Genomic DNA, 21,985 nt, shown 5'->3' on the forward strand with positions numbered 1-21,985 from the left:
CTGTGCTAAGAGGCGGCTGGTGGATGAGGTGTGAACCCTGCCCCCCCTCCCTACCTTGACCAGGTGTGGGGCGTCGTGCCGCGTGAGCTGGAAGTGGGGCAGCTGGTCCCGGCAGGCAATCCAGGGGTGCTTTAGCACCTGCTCTGCCGTGTACCGCTGGTGTGGATCTACATGAAGCATATGGGACAACAAGTCCTACATTTGAAACAAAATCGTCACAGGTAGGACCAGGGTTAACACTCCGAACCAAGAAGAAACAACGTTATATATATATACACACACACACATCAAAGGAAGAAAAAACAGACTGTAAACATGGCAACATTTCTAACACACTGAGCTCCTGTTCATCTAGAGGGCAAAAACCCTGTTAAAGGCCTTTCAGATTGCATACAAGTATATTTTTATTAGATTTATATTAGGATGGTTTTATCTAAAAAATGCATGACCTTCTGTGCTGACGGAGGACAGGCTATGCGTCACTATTACTGTGCTCAACTATTACATACGAAACTGCAGCAACATTAAATGCTGAGGCCCAAGCAAACGACCCGGACAAGAGTCTGGTACACCATACCGCCAGGTCTGAAACACATCAGAGCTAGAACACAGGTAGTCTTCCACCCACCATCACCCTTCCAACTATAGGCATAAGCCACCACTGTCCTGCCACACACAGAGGGAATTTACTAAATACGGGTGTGCTTTCCTCTACATTATCTACATGATCAGTTTCATGCATTGAGGTACTCATTGCAGCACCCTTACAATGAAAAACTACTCAAGGGGGGAATTTACTCCAAGTGTTTGGTGCAACCCGTCACTGGACCTGGACTAAGATTCCTCTGCGAGACCGCTTAAGGAATTTCAAAGTCATGAATTGCAGATCAGACACGATCTCTCCGCGGTGAGAGAAGAGAGGGTGAATCTGTCTCGGAGGTTTGAAATAAATCTGGGCGGAGCACACTCAACTTCATCACGAGGGCAGCAGGAAGTCTGTGTGTATGGATGTGCTCTGCTACTGTTAATGTGGCGATAACATCCGGGAGCTTGTCCCCAGAGATGATGGGGGAACTTCCCACTGATTTTATGCAGCTAATGGCACCTTCTTTTACACCATGTAAGTGCCAAAAGCAGGGGGCACAGCGTGCTCGTGTCCACATGCTGACACACCAGCTACTGTTCCAGTGGTGCATCGGGGGGCGCCAATCCGTACCTTGGAGGTCTCCGAAACAGTGTCCCAGTTGCCTCCACTCAGGGAGAACTTCCCACTGCCGATCCGGAGCAGAATCTCCTCCGGCGTGTCGTTGGGGCCGTTGGCGAAGGGCGTGTACCTGGGCAGGAGACAAGGTGGCAGGGCTCAGACACCAGGGCGCAGACCAGCGGGCATCCCGCCACCCCCGCCCCCATCGGCGCCAGGGAAGCTGGTGCGCGGCTGGTTGGCCACAGGCCTTTCCTTTGCACTTCGTCGTCCTGTTAAATACACCACCCTCGATTTTAGTATTTACTGGCCTTGTGTGTCTGCCCAGCGTTAACCACCTGCTTCCCACTTCCATCCTTTCTCTTCTCTGCACACCGACGGCCAGAAGCCAGCTCCACGACCCCCCCCGGCAAGCTCTGGTGGTGCACAGGACCCCAGGGAGAGGACAGCACGCCCACCTGGGCAGGATCTGGGCAGACTCACCCCGCCAACATGGTGTAGAGCAGCACCCCCAGGCTCCAGATATCACAGGCAGCGTCATAGCCCTGCCGCATCAGCACCTGCCCGGAGGTCACAGAGGTCAGGGGTCAGAGGTCAGAGGTCAGATCACAGGGGTTTGAACATCACTGTCTCTACAGTCATACGGGAGGCTGATCCTAGCTCACAGCTCCTGTCTTGTCCTACTTCTTAGCAATTTAGAGAGATTTCTAATCTTCATTATTTATATCAACACCAAGAGATGATGTGGAGATATCTGTACGACAGAAACGACTTTTTATATCAGGTCAAGGGGTATCTTTTTTTCCCTGAAATTAAAAATCTCAAAAGGGTTTCAGGATCCTTCTCAGTTTCCTCCTCCTCTTTCATGAAGCGAGCAGCACGAGGCGCAGGCTGGGATGGGGGGAGGGGGGGAGAAACAGACCTCTGGGGCGACGAAGTTGGCGGTGTAGCAGGGGGTGAGCAGCAGCCCGTTCTCCCCACGCAGCTGCTTGGCAAATCCAAAGTCGCAGATCCGGATGGAGTCGGGATTCCCGGAGTCATCCATGTACAGGATGTTGCTGGGCTTCAGATCCCGGTGCACCACCTACGTGGAAGAAAGACAGGAGAAAGGCGGCAGCTGAACACCAATGGAATCGGCATGCGTTACTCCTGCGCTCGGCTCCACCATTCATCCCGATTGCCTTCTGGGAATGTCCCGTGAGAGCACAGCCCTGTAAGGACCACATGTCATAGACTCCTCTGGGGAAGCGAGCTGGAAACAGCAGGAAGCAGAGCCATCTCTCATCGCACATCAAGTAATCCCTTACCAGCCGCGAGGGTTACCTTCCTGAAAACCCTCTGGGTACGCAAGTTCCCATTTGTTAAACTTAAATATGACCAAAGTCGCCCATGAACATTCATTTTTAAACATTCAACTTTTTCGCCTCTAACAAATGAACACAAACAGACCCATTTGAAATACAAGAGATCTCAACAAAAAAAAAAAACATGCCATCAACGTCAAAATCCTAAAAACAAATGGTAAAAATATAGAAAAAATATTTCTTTAAATATTCTTATCGATCAGGCATTCGCTTCCAAATTAACCCAGTTTCGGCAGCGCCAGAAAACCTGATCAGCTAAATAAACGATGTCTTCCTCAGCACAGCAGGAACACAGGTATGGCTCTTTCCTGTGCTCGTCCTACCTCCCCTGCTAACTCAACTCAAGCCTTTTTATGTTATCAACTACTCTACGCTGATGAGAAGCCTTCCAGCCTCCCTCTCCAGAACGATCCTCACAAAAAAACAGGTAAAGGTTCATTACATGCCAAAAGGAAAAGAGACACAACATTTCGGCTGTAGAGCCTTCTTTAAGAGATCAGGCTCCACTACCGAAAGTCTGCGTCTCTTTTCCTTTCAGCCTGGAATAAACCTCTTTGCAGCCCTCGCGTGCTAACACAGCACCCTACTTGAACCATTTCACTCAATGCTTGTGAGTCTCATCAGCTTGGCCCAGGGAACTGGTTGAGGAAAGCAAGGAAAAATTCCCCCCTTTAATTTCGAGTTACACACCTTTTAGTGGTGTGGGTGACACACGCACACACACACACCCTGGCGACAGGAAGAAGAGATCTCTTTAAGGACGAAGGCCTGGCAGACACCGCTAAGTGTGGCTGCCCCACTGAAACACCCCCCCCCCGCCTCACCCCCTGGCAGTGCAGGTAGTCCACGGTCTTGGCGATGGTGTAGAGCACAGCGCTGGCTTCGCGCTCCGAGAAATACTTCTGCCGCAGGATCTTGTCCAGCAGCTCCCCGCCCTTCATGAGCTCCGTCACCAGGTACACGAACCGCCCCTCGTCGTACGCCTGGGGAGAGAGGGCCGAGAAACCTCGTCTTCACGCCTCCCACCGCACATGCGAGCCAGGACCCGAAACACAGCTCTCCTGGAGCAGCTTCGGAGATCTGATCCGGCCTTTCCGCTCAGCGTCTCCGCGGAGGTTTAAATTGTACGGCACACACACACACACAAAAATCCGATCGGATTTTCCCTTTCACGAATGAGAAAAGGGAGAAGCGCAGAAAAGTGAATAAAGGTTTAACTGAGGAAGCAAATTCTGCTGTAGCTCTAAGGACGTCTCACAAACGGCACTGGTATTACAGGCTACCCGCTTCACAAACACAATGGTGTCAAGAAAAAAAAAGGCAGAGAGAGACGACAGATCAAGCACTTCCAAACACAGAGGTAAGGAGACGATGTGCCACAAAGTGCAGGAATAGAAGTTGGCTGTCCCAGCTTGTCAGGGTTTGCAGAGCGGTGTCTCAATTAAGAGCGACATGAAAGCGATGCCTAGTGAAGGGCTTGTGTTACTGTTGTCGCTTTGTTGTTGTTGCTGTTGGTGGGTTTTTTTTTTTGCCGGGGAGAGAGACTGAAAAAAAAAAATCGGGATATATATATACACACACACACATAATCGGCCCCTGACAGCAGACAAGCGCGCCGACTGAAACGAGACGGCAGCCGCTGCCGCCGCCGCGAGAGAGGAGCACTGGCGACACAGTGGGGGAAGAACAAAGGGGCTCAGCCAGGAGAAAAGGAAGACGCCGACAGCCCGCACGGGCCTGCTCTCCCCACCAGCCACGCCGGGAGAGGCGGATCGGCGAGGAGGAAAAAACAGCAGGAAAACCAGGACAGAGCCCACTTACGTCCTTCAGAGTGATGATGTTCGGGTGCTGCCCGTACCGCATTAAAATCTCAATCTCCTCCGAAGGGTCGCGTTTGCTCTTGTCGATTATCTGCAAGATGGGGGGGAGGAACGAAAAAAATATTAAACCACCCATTTGCGAGCAAAACAAACTCCATACCCCGGTCATATTAAAACGAGCACAATGGAGACTGTACATACAAGGTAGAGCACTGGCTACGAAAAAGAGCAGATCAGAGTGATCCAGCCTGACCCTGGCCAACCATGCAGGGCCTCATGCAGACGCTGAAGCAGGATGTTGATGCAGATACTGAGCTGAGTAGTAGAACTGAACCTTTATAGCCTTGAACAGAGAAGTTGACAAAGAAACCTGACTTCATCGATCAAAAGCCACAGACTAAATCAACCCAGCAGAACCTACAAAACAACATGGACCTCAGAATACAAGTAGCTTATGTGGAACTGCATTTAAAACTGAGAACAGGAAGCATGTCTTTACACAAAGGGTTGTGGGTGTCTGGAACAAGCTACTCAGCCATGTTTGTTGAAGCCGATATGCTAAGACATGCGACAGCCATGTGATTTCTCGGGGGATTCTTGTGTCAGGGCAGGGGGGTCAAGGTTCAGAGGTCAAAGTTTGGACGGAACCCTAATCCAAGCTAGATCTCAATATCTGATGACCTCATGCATGGTAGGCATGGTACTGGGGCTTATGAATTAGCAATAAAAACCTTCAAAAAGTAAAAAAAATATATAACAGGGAAGGTCCAGGGTGATATTAGTTAATCATTTTTAAATTTGGGATGCTTAATACTGAGCAGAGAGTGAAAAGCCTTTGTGAGACAGCACTGCCCTCTGGTGTTCGTCTTAAAAATCTACAATCAAGTATTCCACCTGGCTGAAGTCGCATCGCAATAATTATTAAAAATCTCGACATAATTGGTCATTAGTACTTATTATTAAGCATGCCTTTCAGCTTACTCCCAACAGCACAATTAACAAAAACATAAGCCCTCACAATGGCGATGGTTATGCGTGTATTTGTGTCGCCACAGCAAAACACTGAAGAGAATAAATCAAGACTCCTGCATTGGGGAGAATGCCTTCTCCACGCTCATGTGCTCCATTTCACATGACCCACACAGAATCTGAGTTTGAATCACGTTCCCTATGAAAACCTCTGCAGGACTGAGAATGAGGACAGCACTACTGGAACAGTGGTAAGAGACCTTGGGTGCAGTCAGAGCACACCTACCTTTAATCCGCAATTACCGCCTCTTTCCGAAGCAGGGCTAACTAAGCAATTCGGGTAAATGAATTCAGAGTCACAGAGGTGAGCTGCAGCTGGGAGTGGAGGTCTGCTCCTGGCTGGACTGACAGAACCAAGGCTGCCATCCCTATATGAGAGGGTCACGGAGCACCCCTGTTGGGAAATGACAACAGCACGACTTGTACCTTGACAGCGAACTCCATGCCCGTGACCCTGTGGACGCAGCGCTTGCAGATGGAGTAGGAGCCCACGCCAATGTCCTCCTTCAGCTCGTACATGTCGGAGAACTGCGCCGTGCCAGCGTGCAGCTGCTGCAAAGACAGAGGGGGAGGATGATCAGTCCTTTGCCCGCAGGGACAGGGGAGACGCCAGGGCCAGCGGCACCGACAACAGCACCTCCCTGTCAGGCGCCCCGGGGTCCCAGTGTCCCGAGCGCTCTGCGGTCCTCCCCTGAACCAATATCGTGCTCTTTCAACACTTTCTGTCCGCAGCACCTGTGGGCTCCAGATTTCACATTAGAAAACTAAACCAAAATTAACGTGAAATCTACAGCTGCTTCAGTACAGAACACAAGTTAAAGATCTAATTAGCGAAGCAGGCTTTTAATGACTGGCTCAATTAAGGTTCTGAGAGCTCAGAGGGCTTTGGCGTCCTGAGGCTTGCACATCACCTGTAAGCTGGATGCATCATTTTTTCCGAAACCAAAACATGACTGCTGTGTTTCTCTAGCACATTGATTTTTTCCCCATAAGAGGTCTTCCAGACGAACGGAACTGGGCGATGTCTGAGGGCATGTCTTGTTAAAATTGCAACCTAACATAGCAGGAGAGTATAAAATGAGGCCAGTGACTGCGAGTGCCTTTACAACTCTACAATCGCTGTTTCAGCTACTGTACTGTACTCATCACAGGACAACAGTTTTTTCACTGGAAAACAAAGAGCTCTTAATTAAATCATGCTGTCTCGGGACACAGCAGCTCATCCGACCTGAACTAAGAGCTGGATATTTCCCATTTTGGTGCTTTATTCTATGCAATCCCACGCAGACAGACGCAGAACTGAAACCTCGTATCTCCCCCTGCAGCTCCGGCACGATTCCTACAGAATCATGCAGCTTGTAAGACCCGAACCAGTTCAGACTGCTCCGCCATGTGAGCTGGCTTCCATTCCTGCAGCGGCACGGAGTTATCCGTTTCTGGGCATCAGCTGATTACCTTTCCGAGAGCTATAAAGCGCGGGACAGAGGAGCAGAGGAGAAGAAAGAGGAAGAGGAAGAATCACCTGGACAATTGGGAGGATGTTAACCAGAGAGGTGTTCTTGCTCTCCTCCAGAGCTGCGGGTGCCACAAAGCTGAAGCCCTTGAAGAGCTGGTGGGCGTTGGCACTGGGGGGCACGCCGGGGGAGTCTGTCACAAAACCAAACACAAGGACGGCTAATCAAACCGGAGCCACCTTCACCCCAGCAAGGCACAATCAATCAACCAACCAACCAGTCGATCGTTTTTACTCCCGCACAGGACCTTTCAATCCAGAGCATTCTTTACATCAATTATCCTTAAAAACACACCTAAAAATAATGAACAATAAAGACACGTCTAAACGTAAATGAAAAGAAAGAACTAGCTTATGAACTGAAGGCCCCCGGAAAGAAGTCGTGAGATGAGATTTAAAAGCCTCAGACGCTGGCTGTTGGATATGGTCAGGGAGAGTGTTCCACTGGCGAGGGGATGTGGGTGTAAAAGCTCAGTCCCCTGACGTATGACACGCCGTCCACTGCGTAGCAATGACGCGCCGTCTCTTGTCTTAAAAGCTGCAGGGCTCTAACGTTAACGGCACTCGCAAAGCAGAAATGCAAACTGTTGAATATTCAAGGTCACGCTGTGCAACTCTGTCCAAAACGGGCAATGGGTTTGAGTTATAAAGCTCTCAGATTATATCAGACCAGCCCTTATCTCCTGAAATGGATCACCCTGAAAGGGATGCACAGGCCCGTAATTTGTTTCTTCTTACCCGCAGAAGGGCCTCGCTCACCTTTTGGCGTTTTGGCAGTGAACTCTGGGTCGAAGCAGAAAGTGTCATCTGGCTTCCCAGCAGCAGGTTTGAAAGGAGGCTGGATCTCTCTCCGATATAGCTTCTAGAGAGCAGAGGGGAGAAGTGAGAGGTTATTGGAAAAACAAGCTCTGTAAAAACACTTACTCATATACCTTGGGTGATCCTGCAGTAATTGCATTATGGGAAGAGCTGGACATCAGGCGGGGAGAGAGGGAGGGAGGAAGAGATTAACCTCACGAACTCTGCATGAGCAGCCGGCTTCCCGTTCACGCTCGATAAACTGCTGCAGGTTTCTAAAAGCCGCACGCAGAGACCATTAGCACAGCTCTCCTCTCCACCTGGCCCAATGCCCAAGCTCCAGAATGGGCAAGGTCTTGAAGCCCAGCGAAGGAGAGAGCTGGTACTGTGGCCGTCAGCAGAGGAAAAACCCTTTTCTGATGCAGACGGAAGAGAGGCAGGTATGATCCCCACTAGATATGATCCTTGAGCACGGACAGAAATGGTGCTGCACATGCATGTGCTCATTTACCTACAGCGTTTAAGGGAGTGTGCAAAACGGTCTAGTCTTACAGCAGGAGCATGGTACTGAAAAAAACAACAACAGTCTTGCATTTCCTGGATGGGCAGGACTTACATTCCAGTCTATTGTTGAAAAGAAAGGATGCCTCTTGATTTCTTCCACGCCGTCAGAGCCAGCACCTAGGAGAGACAGAAACGCCATTCATATCACTGTGGCATGGAAGCCAGACACAGTGCGCTCTCTGGCTCCCTGTCACACTGCAGTTATTATTCCCGGAGACAAGTCCGACTTGTCAGAACACTTCCAGAGTGCGCATGATTCTAACTAGGCTTGCAGAACAAATGTGCATCATGTTCCCTTGGCCTGCACAATAAAGACTAAGGCAAACATGAAATCCGCAGAGTAAACAGAAAGGAAAAAAGAGGTTAGAGATGAGAGGAAACAGCTGGTATAGGCCCTCTCTGTCCCTGGCCTTACAACGTCATCTCCAAAGGAGAAGCATCCACACATCAGCAAAATCCGAGCGAACAGAAGGAGAGGGAATCGGTTGTACGCGGTTGGCTGTTGGCGGAATAAAGACGCTACTTACCCAAACGATTTGCAGGGTTCCGTTTGAACAACATTCGCAAAAGACTTTGAGCCTCGAGGCTTAAAAACTGCGGCATGCCCAGCTTTGCCCTGACGGAAGGAAAAAAACAACAATTAAGTGCATCCTCATCGTGAAATGACGAGAGGCTAAATTAAATGAAAAAGCAGGTACATGGACACCAAATGGCAGTGCCAGGAATACAAAGCAATACAAAAAGTCTTGAAAAGGAAGACATTTAAAAAACCCAGTCTGCTGAGCTTTGATGTTCTTAAAAAAACTGACATGGCGCAGTAACAGTACAGCGCTCTTCCGCAGTTTCCAGGGAAAGAGGAGGTTCTTCAGACAGACTGAAGTGACAGGACTCGAGGCGGATCAAGACACACTCGAGTGGCACAAGCAAGACTCTTGCAATCACCCCCAGGCCCTGCTCTGCTGTCAGAGCTTCCCCCCCTCCACCCCAAAAACACATGCACCCCGGTTCCCAGTTAAGAGCCCGCGCCAGCCTGGCCTGCGAGCAGGACTCGGCCGGCCGCTGGGAGAGGAGCACTTACTTCAGAATCATGTTCATGGTCTCATTCCTGTCCTTGCCCTGGAAGGGCAGCGTACCGGTGAGCATCTCAAACTGGAGGGGGGAGAGGAAAAGACGCTCCGTTAAAGAAACGCCCGGCTGCCGAGCAAGTGCATCCTTGCCATTTAAAAAAAGACCAACAGAAAACTCGCTGGACAGGGAGCTCATCCTATGACAACGCCAAGAGGGACGTCAATACCAACACTTTCAGGATGGTCTTGGCAGGCTCACTTGAAAAAGATGAGCGGGACTTTTAAAAACCTCAGTCGAGTCCCCTTCCTTAACTACACAGGCAGATAAGAAACGGAGACATGCCTGGACAAAACACCTATCATAAAACCGAGCAGACACCAACACAGAGGCGTCTGGCTCGCTTTAGCCTTGCGCACCACACTGTGCCACAAAGACATTCATCTTAACACAGCAGCAAACAGGAGGCACTGCTGGAAAGAAATGGGCGGAGCAAGTCATTGTGACATACCATTAGAACACCTAGCGACCACCAATCGGCACTTTGGGTGTGTCCTCGCCTGTTGACCACCTCTGGTGCCATGTACTCCACAGTGCCGCAGAAGGAGTATGCTTTCTTATCCTGGTCTACAGACTCTTTACTGAGCCCGAAGTCTGCAAGGGAGCGACACACGATTAAAGTCTGAGAACAGACACGCCTCCCACCGGGAGAACACAAAGCACGAAATCTGTCGGGCTACATCTTTCAAATGGAAATGAGTTCTTTCACCAATATATTTCAACATGAAAAAGTCACAGCTTGAATGTAACACCATTATCATCTGCCAGTTCTATAATGACATGATTCATATTAATTATATTACTTATTAGATTAATATTTCAAATATTACTTATTAACAAGAAATAAAAAACAAGCATGTGACAGTGGATAAAGTCTTACATCTTTTAACACTAAAATACCATAGAAGAAATAAAAAGTCCAGTGCAAATGAGGTAACTACGTAAGCATGACCAGCTCTTCCATGCAGTTCACTTAAAGAAATTAGACAAAACATTAAGCAAAATTGGACATTAAATAGAAGAAAGCAACACATACCTGTTAACTTGATATGTCCTGCTTCATCAAGCAAAATGCTGAAAATTAAAATCACATTCTCCAATACAGGTACACAAATACATTGCACAGAATTACATTCAATGAGAAGAACATGTCGAACAGTTCTGCCAAGTCACTCGTATTTGCTTGGGTGCCACAAAGAAGATGGCAAGCTCAAGAAAACGACAATGTCTTGTCTTAAAAGAATGGGAGAACGACTTCTACGGCTTACACTGCAAAACTGCAGAAATTCAGCTTCAAGTCAGAACTTTGCTTCTGGAGATTTGGCAGAACTGCTCGGATTTTATCAACTCAAATTAAAGACGGGATGAAAACCTCTAATCATAACCTGTATAGCGTATTTACATTATAACATATATGTACAATACATAATCAAGCAAAACTTAGAAATATTGTTCACATTACACAATGAAATGTATGCACTAAGCAGTGCACAAATTATGCTTTTTGTTTTACAAGTGTTTCAGAAGGCCTATGCTGGGCTTTAAGAGGCTAGCTCTACACCTGTGTCTGAACACAGAGAGAGGAAAGGTTGCAAAGGGAGAGGAATACATTACTTTTCAGGCTTCAGGTCTCTGTAAACAATGCCTAGGTTGTGAAGGTGGTCCAGGGCAAGAGCCAGCTCTGCAAGGTAGAATTTCACATCCTCCTCTGTAAACATAACCTAATAAGAACTGGATAGATTTACCTTCTGTTCTCTGTCTTCATGAAAATCAAAAGTTATGATAAGAAAAAAAAAACACACACAACAAGAACACAAGCAATTTCATTTCACAAAGAGGAGCTATGAGACATTATTCAAAAAGCACAGCAAAAACAATAAGTGAAGCGTTTAAGCAGCAAATTCCTCAGTGATTCATTCTGTCACAGAAAGTCAGACAACCCCCCCGTCCTCTTCAGGAACACAACGGGGATGGAAGCTATGCGGGGAATGAAGGTTCGTTATTCAGGGAATAGATTCCTTGGAAACTGTTCAAAAAAGTCTGTTAGGGCTTCCAAACAAAAATGTCATGGGGAGGGAGAGGGGACTGGCATCAGACGACCCCACATTTTAAACTGGAATTAGTTTCCTGTATGGTGACATGTGCTTCATATACCCTGTTCATAGAAGCCCAGGCCCAATCTCAGCTGCTTGTGCCCCAGTGATTTATAACAGCAAGCCGGCTGGCATGGCTGACCACACACATCAGCGTGGAGAGGAGGGGGGTGGGCAGGCAGGGCTTTCACTCCATCAGTAATGCAGAACTCATTAGGATTCCTCTAAAAACTACACCCCTTCTGTACTCTGGGCCTCCATGCATCTTGCAGGAAAAACATATCTGGGCGACCTAAATTTGCATTAATTAAATTAATTTTCTTGAAATTTCCCCAACCAGGTAAGCAATTCATACAAACAAGGCTCTGAAAGGCAAAGGCAGCATATCCCACCACCCCTCAAGTCCCAGCTGGGATTTGAACCCACAATCTTCCAGTTACAAATCTGGACTCCTAACGGATACTCCCACCTGCTGCCTTAGTCACCCTGAATTAACATGCAGTCTCTTAAGACACTGCAGGTAAAACTCACAAAAAACTCTCGTCTCGCAGTAAGGGAAGAAGACGGGCTTACCTCTTTGGATAAGCGAGTAAACACATCTCCGCCCCTGAGAAAATCCAATATTAAATAGAGTTTCCCTTCTGTCTGAAAGGCTGAGGGGAACAGAGGAGGAAAAGAGGAAGTCAAGGAGGGAGAGAGCTCAGGCCAGGCAGGGATTAGAGCTCTGCAGGGGGCTGGTGTTATCTGCATCTTGAGCACTCGGCCACAATCACAGCTAATCCCCCCAAAACATGAGCTCCAGCGATTCCACAGCCAGCTCACTTGAAGACAGAGGCACTGACTAATGGCCAGTACAGTGCGTGACAGAGAGGAGAACTAGCTCAGCTGGAGCAGATCCCTGTCCGTTTGCTCAGGAGTGCTTTCTTTAGCCTTTCTCCTAGCGCACTCTGTGGGACTCTTTCAGAAGTGCCTTGCTGGAGTTCCTGGCTAATCAAATTGCTAGCGACCATACTAGTAGGGCCAGTAGGGCCCCAAACAGCTTCCTTGTGTTCATAACCCTTCTCACATCCCTGGCTAATAGATGCAAGCGTACAGCCCCGTTAGATGTCACGTTACTAATGCACTATTGAGTGGGTGGCTTGGCCCAGGAGACAATAAGGAGCCCTGTGCACAGCACATCAGGACCGATGCATTAGGCCGTTTAATCTGCCTCGCAAGTGAGGAAGCACTGCACTGACAACTGTTAAGAGCATTGTACGTTGTCATCCATGTTTGCAATATACTGCAGCCTGTATAGGGCACATCGGTACACACAGAAAGGACAGGAGACTCACCATAGTGCAATTTGACTATAAAAGGGTGATTTACTTCCACCAGTATGTCCCGTTCCATTTTCGTGCGAACACGATCCCTCACTGTCAAAACCAAAAGAAAACGGCGAGTTAATACAGAGACGGTGTTCAGAAGGGGGGAAAGAAATAAGAGAGACGGGAAGTTGAACATCACTGCACAAAAATCACACCTTCGGGGCCGAAACCTCTGTGAGACGACCCTGAAAGATCCCCGACACAGTTTCACAAATCTCTGCCACGCCTGGAGAGGGAGGCCAGCTCAGAGAGCCCCGCGCCGCCCAGGGGGACACAGCCGGCCCTGCTCTCTCCTGCAGCCCCTGCCGAGCCCTTGGCCTCGCGTCAGCGCCCCGACACCAGGCCCCCGGCCCCCCCACCGCTCTGCGCGTCTCCCACTTCCACTCTTCCACCTGGCTGCGAGCCACCCGGACACCGAGCTGCGTGGGCGGGCCAGGCCGGAGGCGGATTCGTGGTCCTGCTGCATCCCCAGCACAGTTCACACACCCTTTCACAGCCCCACCCGCGCTGACGGCCCAGGAGCCCATTTTTTGGAGGGTGGGGCTGTTAGAGCCACTTCTCAAATAAGGTGCCGCTCTTGTCACCCACAATGCACCCGGACAGGGCAGCGGCCAACCGGCCCGAACAGGCAGCTGCCAGACACGTCACTGGGCACCCCCTTCATCAGCTCTTACAGCCCTTCTGTACTGTATCAGCTGTCCTCACCGAGCAATACACCCGCCCCCCAGGAAGAAAACACAGGTCCGGCGCGTGATCCAACTGCGGGGGTGACTCTGTCCTCCGAACACCTCCGTCTCCCTGCGGAGCCCGACCCCCCCCCCCCCCCCACCAGTGGCACAGCGTCCCCTCCACACTCACACTGGTGGGCGAGCCGAGGACAAGGCAGTTTGTCACTGTGCAGAACCTGACACGCTGTGAAGGGGCCTGCCTCGTCCGGCGTGCCCCATCGGAAGTACGGCACGTTCTGCCAGCGGTGCCGTTTTAAAGAAAAAGGAGCGCACACGATTCACTGCGAGTGAAAACCACACGGATGTACCCATATCCTCGCCTGAGGAAAAAAAACAAACACTATTCTTTTAGCACAAACAATCAGCTTAAGGAGGGGGAATGACCCGCAATAACCAGGACTAGCGGTCCCAGTTCTTCCTACACGCTTCCGTTTCTGCCGACCTCGCTCGAAACACGAGGCAGTCATGGCAGAGGAGGCGGACTCTGGACGACACTCCGGCAGCAGACACTGACACCCAGGGGGGTCGGGGCTGCACTTGCAGGCGGCCGAGCACAAACGCAAAGACGTTGCAGGACCCGCCCCAGAATGCACAGAGAGAACCCTTCCCGTGCTCCGGGCCTCCGGGTCTCCGGGCCTCCGGGCCGCGCTTACCTTTCAAAGACGCTTTCTTCAGCACCTTCATGGCGTAGAGCTGCCCGGTGTCGGGCCCCACAATCTTCCTGACCAGAAACACCTGCCAAGACAAGAGGCCGGGTCAGAAGCCCAACGTCAAGGGCAGCAGAAAGCTGTCTGGCTGCTTGACCAGAGGCACACAACGGGAGACCCCGAACCCCCAAACTCACACCGCAATGCTACAGCCCCACCCCAAAAACCCCAGCGCCGTGTCCTGTCACGCACAGCCCATGTAAACCCTGCTACTGCAAAAGGTGGTCCCACTGAATTGCACTGAACAAGGTCACCATAACCAAGAACATATTCAGAATTTCAACACACTCCTATTGACACGTTAATCAACCCCCTGGCCCCTGACTGGGGACCGGCGCAAGGCCGACGGATCTCTGGAGGAACCTTCAATAACGTCACCGACTTGCTGCGGATCATTTTCAGGACAGGTATCGGGGAGCAGGTCACTAAGGTTCAACACAGGTTGAGACACATGGTCCTACTGGATATGTCGAACACGTGCCCTAATGATCTAAAGCAGCTGAAACTTCCAAGGGGAGACGGAAAACAGCCAAAGCTGCAGGAGCAGTGATGGGATCACAGCGCAGTCGTCCCTGCAGCCGGCGCAGACCATCATCGCCGGTAATCCTGCGGTCTCTGGGCGAGACAGGACTGCAGGTGTCCCCACACTGCGCGCTGCCCCCAGGGGTATGGGGAACGGCCTTTCAGCGCACCTGCGACAGGTGCTCTCACCTTTCCAAAGGAGCCCTGGCCGAGAACCTTGAGCAGCTCGAACTGAGAGGGGTCCGCCTTCTCACACCCCTCTTTCACGTGATGAGTGATGGGGATCTCCTTAATGGTGCCCTCGTCCTGCAAAGGGGACACAAGGCGTCAAAAAGAGTTCAAATGACGGCAACCGCGCGTCGTCGCGATGTTACAGCCCTCGTCTCGCCAGGCGGGCTCACAAAGCACATGCATGCAAACCAAGCCCCAGCAGCTCTGGGGTCAATATCTCATCCCCATGTTATGTACTAACGGGGGCTTGCGACTGCAGATGAGGAATTTCTCTGAAAGATGGAAACTACTTACAGACAAGGTGAGGGACCATGGGACAAATCAGCAGAACTGCAATAGTAACCAAAGGTATCCAAACACTTCTCCCCCCAAGTTAATAGATGTATGAAAGTAATTATGTCAAATTAAGACTCGGGTAGGTCACAGCAATATTATTAAGCTCATCTGTACATCTTATATGTTTTTTTGGAATAGTTTTGTTTAGAATATGATTGAAAAGAAGGGTGATCAATGATATCATTTGCATCTCTAGTGAAAATGTACATATATGAGAATTTAATGCGAGATATGTATACGTGCACAAGACTGTTTTAGAAATCTCTGTAACTTGTTTATGTTGGTGGGCTTGTGAATGGAAAGAAAAAAAATAAAAATTAAGTTGCAAAAATGGGACCCCTGCTACTGTATCTGGTCAAACTGTAAAATTATTAAATTATTTTAGCCAGTGCCCCTTTCTGACTTACACCTGCTGGAAAAGGGCTGGAAAGCTGGATATCTTACTGGAGCAGCTCGAGACACGTGCCTTGCTCAAGAGCACACCAGCAGGGTCCCACGGCCCTCGCCACCAGTGCACTCCGAGGTGCTGCCAAACCGACCTGCAAACTCATTATTGACGAGCACGAGCACAGCCCGTCCTCCTCGAGGACAGAGCCTGCATAATGCGTTTCAGAGAGCGGGTCTTTGGGGCTGACCGCTGTAATTAACGCGGCACAGCCAGGGAAAAGGAAACAGGAACCGTGCACCAGTGCAGGAGCGTGAAGAGATGCCGTGATCCAGTTGGGCGGCTTTCAGAATTCCTTACACGTGCTCTTAATTGATTCCTTAGTGCGGAAAAGCCTGGAATCGGCCCCAGAGTCACACAGACAGCTCCTCGGCTCAAGGCCACTCGGAGCCTGCGAGCCGGAGATAAGTTCAGACAGCCGCCGTATCGATGAATCCGGCACACAGCCGGGCCTTGAACAAGATGTGTTCGGCTAGATACCAGGCAGGGGAAGATAATTCACTGAATAATTAATCAAGCTGTGATCCCTGTACAAGACCCACTGCTGCCGAGAGAGGAGAGAGGAGAGAGGGAGGGGGGAATGAAACTTCAAAGACGGGCTAATCAGCTTAGCAGCATGCCAATCTGCTACACGCTGGCCGGGACATTAGCAGGTAAATTATTAAAAACCTGCAGTCAGTCAGTAGAGCATGGATTGGCTTGTACATGGTTTAACACCTACTGGAGAGGTTTTCTCTGCGAAAGCAGAGGGGCACCAGAATATCTGGAAATGTTTTCAGCGTGCTTTTATAAAGAAATGATAAAAACAGCCAATTCTTTCCCAAAGACTCAAACAGGCTCAACCTAGATCAAACTGGCTCTTTGAAAACCTTCTAAATCCCCTCTTAAAAAAAAAGCACTGAAGAGCTGTACACTGTTTTACCTCAACCCAGTGTTTCCCCAGCTCCTGTCTGAAGAGGCCTGCTAGCAGCTCAGTTCTTTGATCTAGTCAGCATCTCATCTTGTTTTAACACCTCTGCTACCACTGCCCTGCACTTGCAAAGCACCAACCCCCTGACAGATCAAAACCTCCGACAAGGACTTTGTTGGCGTCCTGACATTTGCAACCTTCATCAGCTCCTGTAAATCAACCGTAGAAAAACACCCTTGCACCTGCAGTCTCATCACTGTTTTTCCTCATTTTAATCTGGGATCAGGGGGATACAAACAGCATCCCAGGATGCACATGGGGTGTCAAGGACAAAGTCAGAGGCTTTGTACTTACACAGTGGGAGATGGATTCTCCTTCTTCCATCGGCTCATCCATGATCTGATGCCCATTGACCTGAAATGACAACACAACCGCGAGTGAACAGAAAGACACGTCGCTGGGGACACTCGGTCACTCTGGGGTCCCCGGACGTCCTCGCTCAGTCCTGGATCTTCACCAGCGAGACAGCTGGGGGAGGGGGGGGGGGGGGGCTGTGGTTTGGCAGACTTTTGCGTCAGCTGCAACCATCAATCCAGAGTTTCATTAGCAAATGCAACATCTAACACTCCTCCGACGCCGTGCCCTGAAAGAACATAGTTGTTTACAAGAGAAACTGCCGTAAATCGAAAAGGAAACAAAATCTGTCTCTTCAAATTGATGGGCGAACAGAGGCTGGATTCTGATGTGGCCAAGTTTTCACTTTTAATGGGACAATTAATTAAGAGGAAAGAGAAAATAAAGCAGTTTACGCAATGCCATCATATATAATGTATATTCTGGAGAAGACTCTTAACAAGCTCTTGCCATTTTGCCATTTCACAACTGTGATGGGGGGGGGGGTGCAGGACCAGTTCCTATCATTCCTAGCGACTGGAGTGGTGCTCTTCAGCGCAGCAACCCGGCCAGCTTGCAGAGGTGTTCCTGCAGACTAACGAGGATCTTCCACACTGCCCGAGGCCCAGGGCAGACTCACCTGCATGGTTATCAGGTTATCGGGGAGAGAGGGCTCTGGCTGGAAATGCATCTGCTTCGCTTGAGCGTCAGTCGGCCACCGAGAGCATTCCCATCTCAAACGGGCAAAGAAAATTCCTCGTGCTTCACAACCCAGCTCGGCGATGGCTCCCCAGCCCCGTTAAGAGTGGGTGCCGCTGTGATTCTCTCCTGGCAACTCCCACCTCCTGCCCCTCCCACTTTCACGGCCGCTTCCCGCCCCACCCCCTCTCCCACAGGGAGACGACCCGACACCGCGATGGAGAAGACGAAACCGGCTCGTGAAGTACGACGCCGCCCCACACCGAGTCGCGGGCAGGACAGGCTGCGGGACGAGCAGTTCAGCAAACAGAGAAGGGAAAGTCTGTGTGGCGCCGGAGCCCCCCCCCACGCGAGTCGCAAGGACCGCACGCCTCTTCCCGACGAGCCGGGTCACAGTCCAGAGGTGCCCACCCGGCCCACCTAGCTCGGCCCGGCCGTTCAGATCCAAGAATCTCGACCCCCGCTGTTTCTTGAAAGACACCTGGTGCCTGCGTGGGCTCCCAAGGCACGGCCGGGGTGGCTTGCTCCACACTCCCACAACCCTTGGCGTAAAGGGTCCGGGGTCTCCCCGTCTGGGGTTTTAAATGCACCTGCAGGTAACCTCCCTGGCCCCCTCTGGGTGGCCCACGATTGCGTATTCTGAGCTCCGCAAGCAGGGCGTGTAGAGCCCCGTCTTCGAAAGAGGAGGGAGGAAAAGCTGTTCGCTTTAAACCCACATCCTGCAGCTCGGGAACTTTCTCCCCGTCTTCAGAAATGAAAACTCCTTCAAGCCCTCCCTGTCGGAGCTGGAAGGCCGGCGCGGTTTTCATCCTCTGCACAAACATCACCCCCACCCCCTCGTCCTTGGCGTCTGGTTACTGTCATTGCACATCGCCCTCCGGGGTTAAAGCGCCGCCTGCTCACAGGCTTAAAAACCAAAGCGCGACGTCACTCGCGAAATTCCTTTCATGCGCGACTCATCTCGGGGCGAGGCGGTTATATAATAAAAGACCTTGCGCACAGTATTATATAACTCCACACAAGCCGTTGCATAAGCCGGCATGCAGCAGGAAGAGATTGAGGTCAAACGCTGCAGCCAGAGGCTCGGGGCGGCTCTGGCTCCGGCTCCGGCTCCAGAGAGCTTTTCTCGCCCTGGTGCAGAAAGCAAACAAAACCGAAACAAGAAAAACCTGCGTCGTCTGTCCCACTTTCCAACCGCCTGACGCACCCCCACGCCCGTCTCCCCGCAGCTGGCGGGTTCGGCGCGGGGCGTGATCCGGAGCGAAGCTCTTCCAGGGCGGTCAGCGCCCCCCCCCCCGCCCCCGCTGTCCGGCCTCTCCTCTTCCTCCTCTCTGGCCCGCTGGGAGGAAGTCTTCCATCCGGCTCCGCGCTCCACAGGGTGGGCAAACTCGGTGCGCAAACCACAGCCGCAATGAAACCCGTTTTCTTCACCCACCCACTCCCCCACCCCGAGTGCGCGCCGTGGGTTTTCCCCGAGACCCGCAGGTCCACGGGGATCCGCTCCGTACTTCTCACGGAAGTAACGGCGCAAAAAAGTTGTCGTTTAACGAAGCGCCAGACGCCAGTGCTGGAAACGGGTCAAAAGGTAACTAAGAAAAGAAAAGGGTCACCCTGAGGGTCTGAACCTTCTTCCAGGAGAGCCGCGGAGGAGAGACGCCGCTCTCGCCCCCGGGTTTGAGCGTCGGACTGAAATGTAAACAAAACCTTAAAAAACCGGCGACCGCGATTACCCGAGCACGCCGCCACAGGGAGGCCCGTATCGCCCTGCAGGCGCAATATTTATGTCGATGTGTCTGTTCAACACACGAAGGAGACAACAGGCGGCTCACACCCCTTGAGCGAGTGAACGATTCCCATGTGCTCAAACCGGCCGAAGCAACATGTTACAGGCTGAAGCACAACCCGGATGGGCCCTCCTTCTGCACAGTGTACCGAGCACCCCGAGTCATGAGTCGTGGTGCAGCTCTGCTGATGTACTGGACAGCTCTAGCAGGCACACATCTGGACACACAAAGACACCAGCACTTGGAGCAAGAATATTCAACCCGAGGAAATATATGAACACCTCTCACATAAAGAATAGCTATTAGTATTAGGTTTTGCCTTCTGTGAAAAAAACACTCATGTTCATTTTATTAGTGTTTTTCATGCTACAGATAAAAACTGGAAAAAGATGGAAGTCGTTAAAAATGAATAATATCCTGCATAAACAAACGGGCTTTGAACAAGATGCAGAGCCAGGTTTCTCCAATATTAACTGAAAGGGGGTCCCAAAGTCGAGGTGCACAGACAGCGAAGGCCCCATCACCCCACGACCTTCAGTGAGATCTCGGGGAAACAGCGGAGCTGAAATAAAGGTGCAAAGTTCAGCGATGAGAGGGCAGGACAAGCCAGTCCAGCCCTTGAAAAATACTGGACAGCAACTGGAAGCCAGTGCTGAGATTCCAGGACAGCAGTAATACCAGCATGAAACAAGGACTTTGTGATGACTCTGTCTGCTGAGCTTTTTACATACCAAGCCTAAGTAATGCTTGAACTGGGCTGGTACTGCCCAGTACCCAGTACCACCACATCTGACTTTTTTATTCTTCTGTACCAGTTCTCCTTGTTGAGTAATAACTCTGCCATTTACCATTTCAAATCATTTCTGAGCTCGGTTCCTGCCCAATCATCCCAAACTCCCCCACCCCCAGTCAAATTTCGGGGCCCTCGCTGACTTCTGACACGAATGATCTTTTCTCCCACTCATAAGGATAACTCCACAGCTCAGCGGAGAAAATTCCTCTCTAGCCAGTCTCCGCGGCCGGACAGGACATCACAGTTGTGTTATTTTCACCTTGCGTTAGAGACAGGCCCGTTCCCATCGCTAAACGTCACGTTTAGATGGTGGAAGAGTGACTGGGCACTTTTGTCTGCTACATCAAGCACTAAGCGTAGCCTGTGCACCCCCAACCACCTGTCCCTAAATCCTCACACAACCTGAAATGCAATCGCAATTCATGCCTTAAACAAACCAGTTAAATCCGAAATCACTCTCCGCACTGCCACTCTCCGCAAGATAGAAACGATCCTGGAGTTCTGCTTTGCTTTGAATAAATCAAAGCAGGATGGGACTGAAAAACCCCACAGCTTCTTAACCGCCGATGCCACGGGAGATGAGTGGAAGTGGGCGGGCGCGTGGGCGGGCGGGCAGGGAGAACGAGCAGCCGCTGAAGTCCTCAATCCACCGCAAGACGGTTTTTGAACCGCGTTGCAGCTGGCGTCCAGGAGCTGTGCTGGAGCACCCAGAGATCCGCGGTTGTATTGGGGGGGTGCGCTTTGCAAACAAAACCCCTCTGCCTGCTTTCCTGGGGGGGGGTCCTGAATTCCCAGTCTCTTCCTCTCCCACTTAACCCGAGCTGCCAGACTTTAAATCAGAACCCCTCGGCTCCAGGGCAGTAGCTGCTGGGGGAGATGGAAGACAAGTCCGGCGTGGTTTTTAATACAATAAGAACCAAGCTCGGCTAGCGCAGCCAACGTGCCTCTGCTCCCCCCGGGCCCACAGCACAGGAGAGAACCAAAGACAACAGGAACAGGAACTCCTTCAAGGAAAGACGGGCAAACTAGAGTCTCTCCAGGTGAACGAGAACATCACCAGAGAGACCCTCCTCCTGGCATGCTAAAGACTGGGAAGCTTGCACACGGGGCACCTGTGTGGCTGAAGGCAGGTTCCGCGATCACACTCCCGCGAGCTGCTCTGTTAGCCGGTCAGCACTGAGCTCAGCTCCCCGGCAGTCAGCTTGCCTTGCAGTCCTTCCTCAGAGTGTCTCCTCTGCCACCAGGCAATGATCGGCGGGGGGATCCCTCACACAAGAAGCTACCGACCAAAGGCAGCCGTAATGAAATCAGCAGAACGGGATCAGAGACACCTCAGCTGCGATCAATCTGCCTGCCTGGCTAGCACAGCTCCTCCCAGACGGCCCCGCGCGCTCTCCTGTGAAAGTCAAACACTATCAGGACCCCGGGACCTCGCATCCGTCATGCCAAGAGAACACACAGGCCGCAAATAAATCTCGCACCCGCCCGGGCTGTACCGGGCCGCGAGCTGTCTCCTGTTTTTAAGGATGTCTCCTCGCCTTTCTGACAGAGACGGGAGGCCAA

At 51.0% G+C, this 21,985-nt stretch overlaps 1 protein-coding gene across 3 annotated transcripts in view; it reads right to left on the minus strand.

Moving 5' to 3' along the window:
* Window positions 1–21,985, minus strand: part of LOC148828768 (ribosomal protein S6 kinase alpha-6) — a 28,215-nt gene that overhangs the window by 2,750 nt on the left and 3,480 nt on the right. The window contains exons 1-21 of one of the 3 annotated variants that reach the window (XM_088925552.1): window positions 17,787–19,009; window positions 17,108–17,167; window positions 15,021–15,137; window positions 14,256–14,337; window positions 12,842–12,922; window positions 12,081–12,160; window positions 11,029–11,135; window positions 10,451–10,488; window positions 9,866–10,008; window positions 9,368–9,438; window positions 8,817–8,905; window positions 8,342–8,406; window positions 7,687–7,789; window positions 6,937–7,061; window positions 5,841–5,966; window positions 4,387–4,476; window positions 3,390–3,548; window positions 2,124–2,285; window positions 1,685–1,761; window positions 1,217–1,334; window positions 55–195 (exon numbers count right to left, since the gene is read on the minus strand). In XM_088925552.1, the coding sequence (XP_088781678.1) occupies window positions 55–195; window positions 1,217–1,334; window positions 1,685–1,761; window positions 2,124–2,285; window positions 3,390–3,548; window positions 4,387–4,476; window positions 5,841–5,966; window positions 6,937–7,061; window positions 7,687–7,789; window positions 8,342–8,406; window positions 8,817–8,905; window positions 9,368–9,438; window positions 9,866–10,008; window positions 10,451–10,488; window positions 11,029–11,135; window positions 12,081–12,160; window positions 12,842–12,922; window positions 14,256–14,337; window positions 15,021–15,137; window positions 17,108–17,167; window positions 17,787–17,837 (2,085 nt within the window). In that variant the 5' untranslated portion in view covers window positions 17,838–19,009. Of the gene's footprint in view, window positions 1–54; window positions 196–1,216; window positions 1,335–1,684; window positions 1,762–2,123; window positions 2,286–3,389; window positions 3,549–4,386; window positions 4,477–5,840; window positions 5,967–6,936; window positions 7,062–7,686; window positions 7,790–8,341; window positions 8,407–8,816; window positions 8,906–9,367; window positions 9,439–9,865; window positions 10,009–10,450; window positions 10,489–11,028; window positions 11,136–12,080; window positions 12,161–12,841; window positions 12,923–14,255; window positions 14,338–15,020; window positions 15,138–17,107; window positions 17,168–17,786; window positions 19,010–21,985 lie in introns of those variants that run through there. The other 2 variants (XR_016091628.1, XM_088925551.1) reach the window with 2 other exon arrangements.

Source organism: Atractosteus spatula, chromosome 9 (assembly GCF_055471065.1).
Source record: "Atractosteus spatula isolate fAtrSpa1 chromosome 9, fAtrSpa1.hap1, whole genome shotgun sequence".
NCBI lineage: Eukaryota > Metazoa > Chordata > Actinopteri > Semionotiformes > Lepisosteidae > Atractosteus > Atractosteus spatula.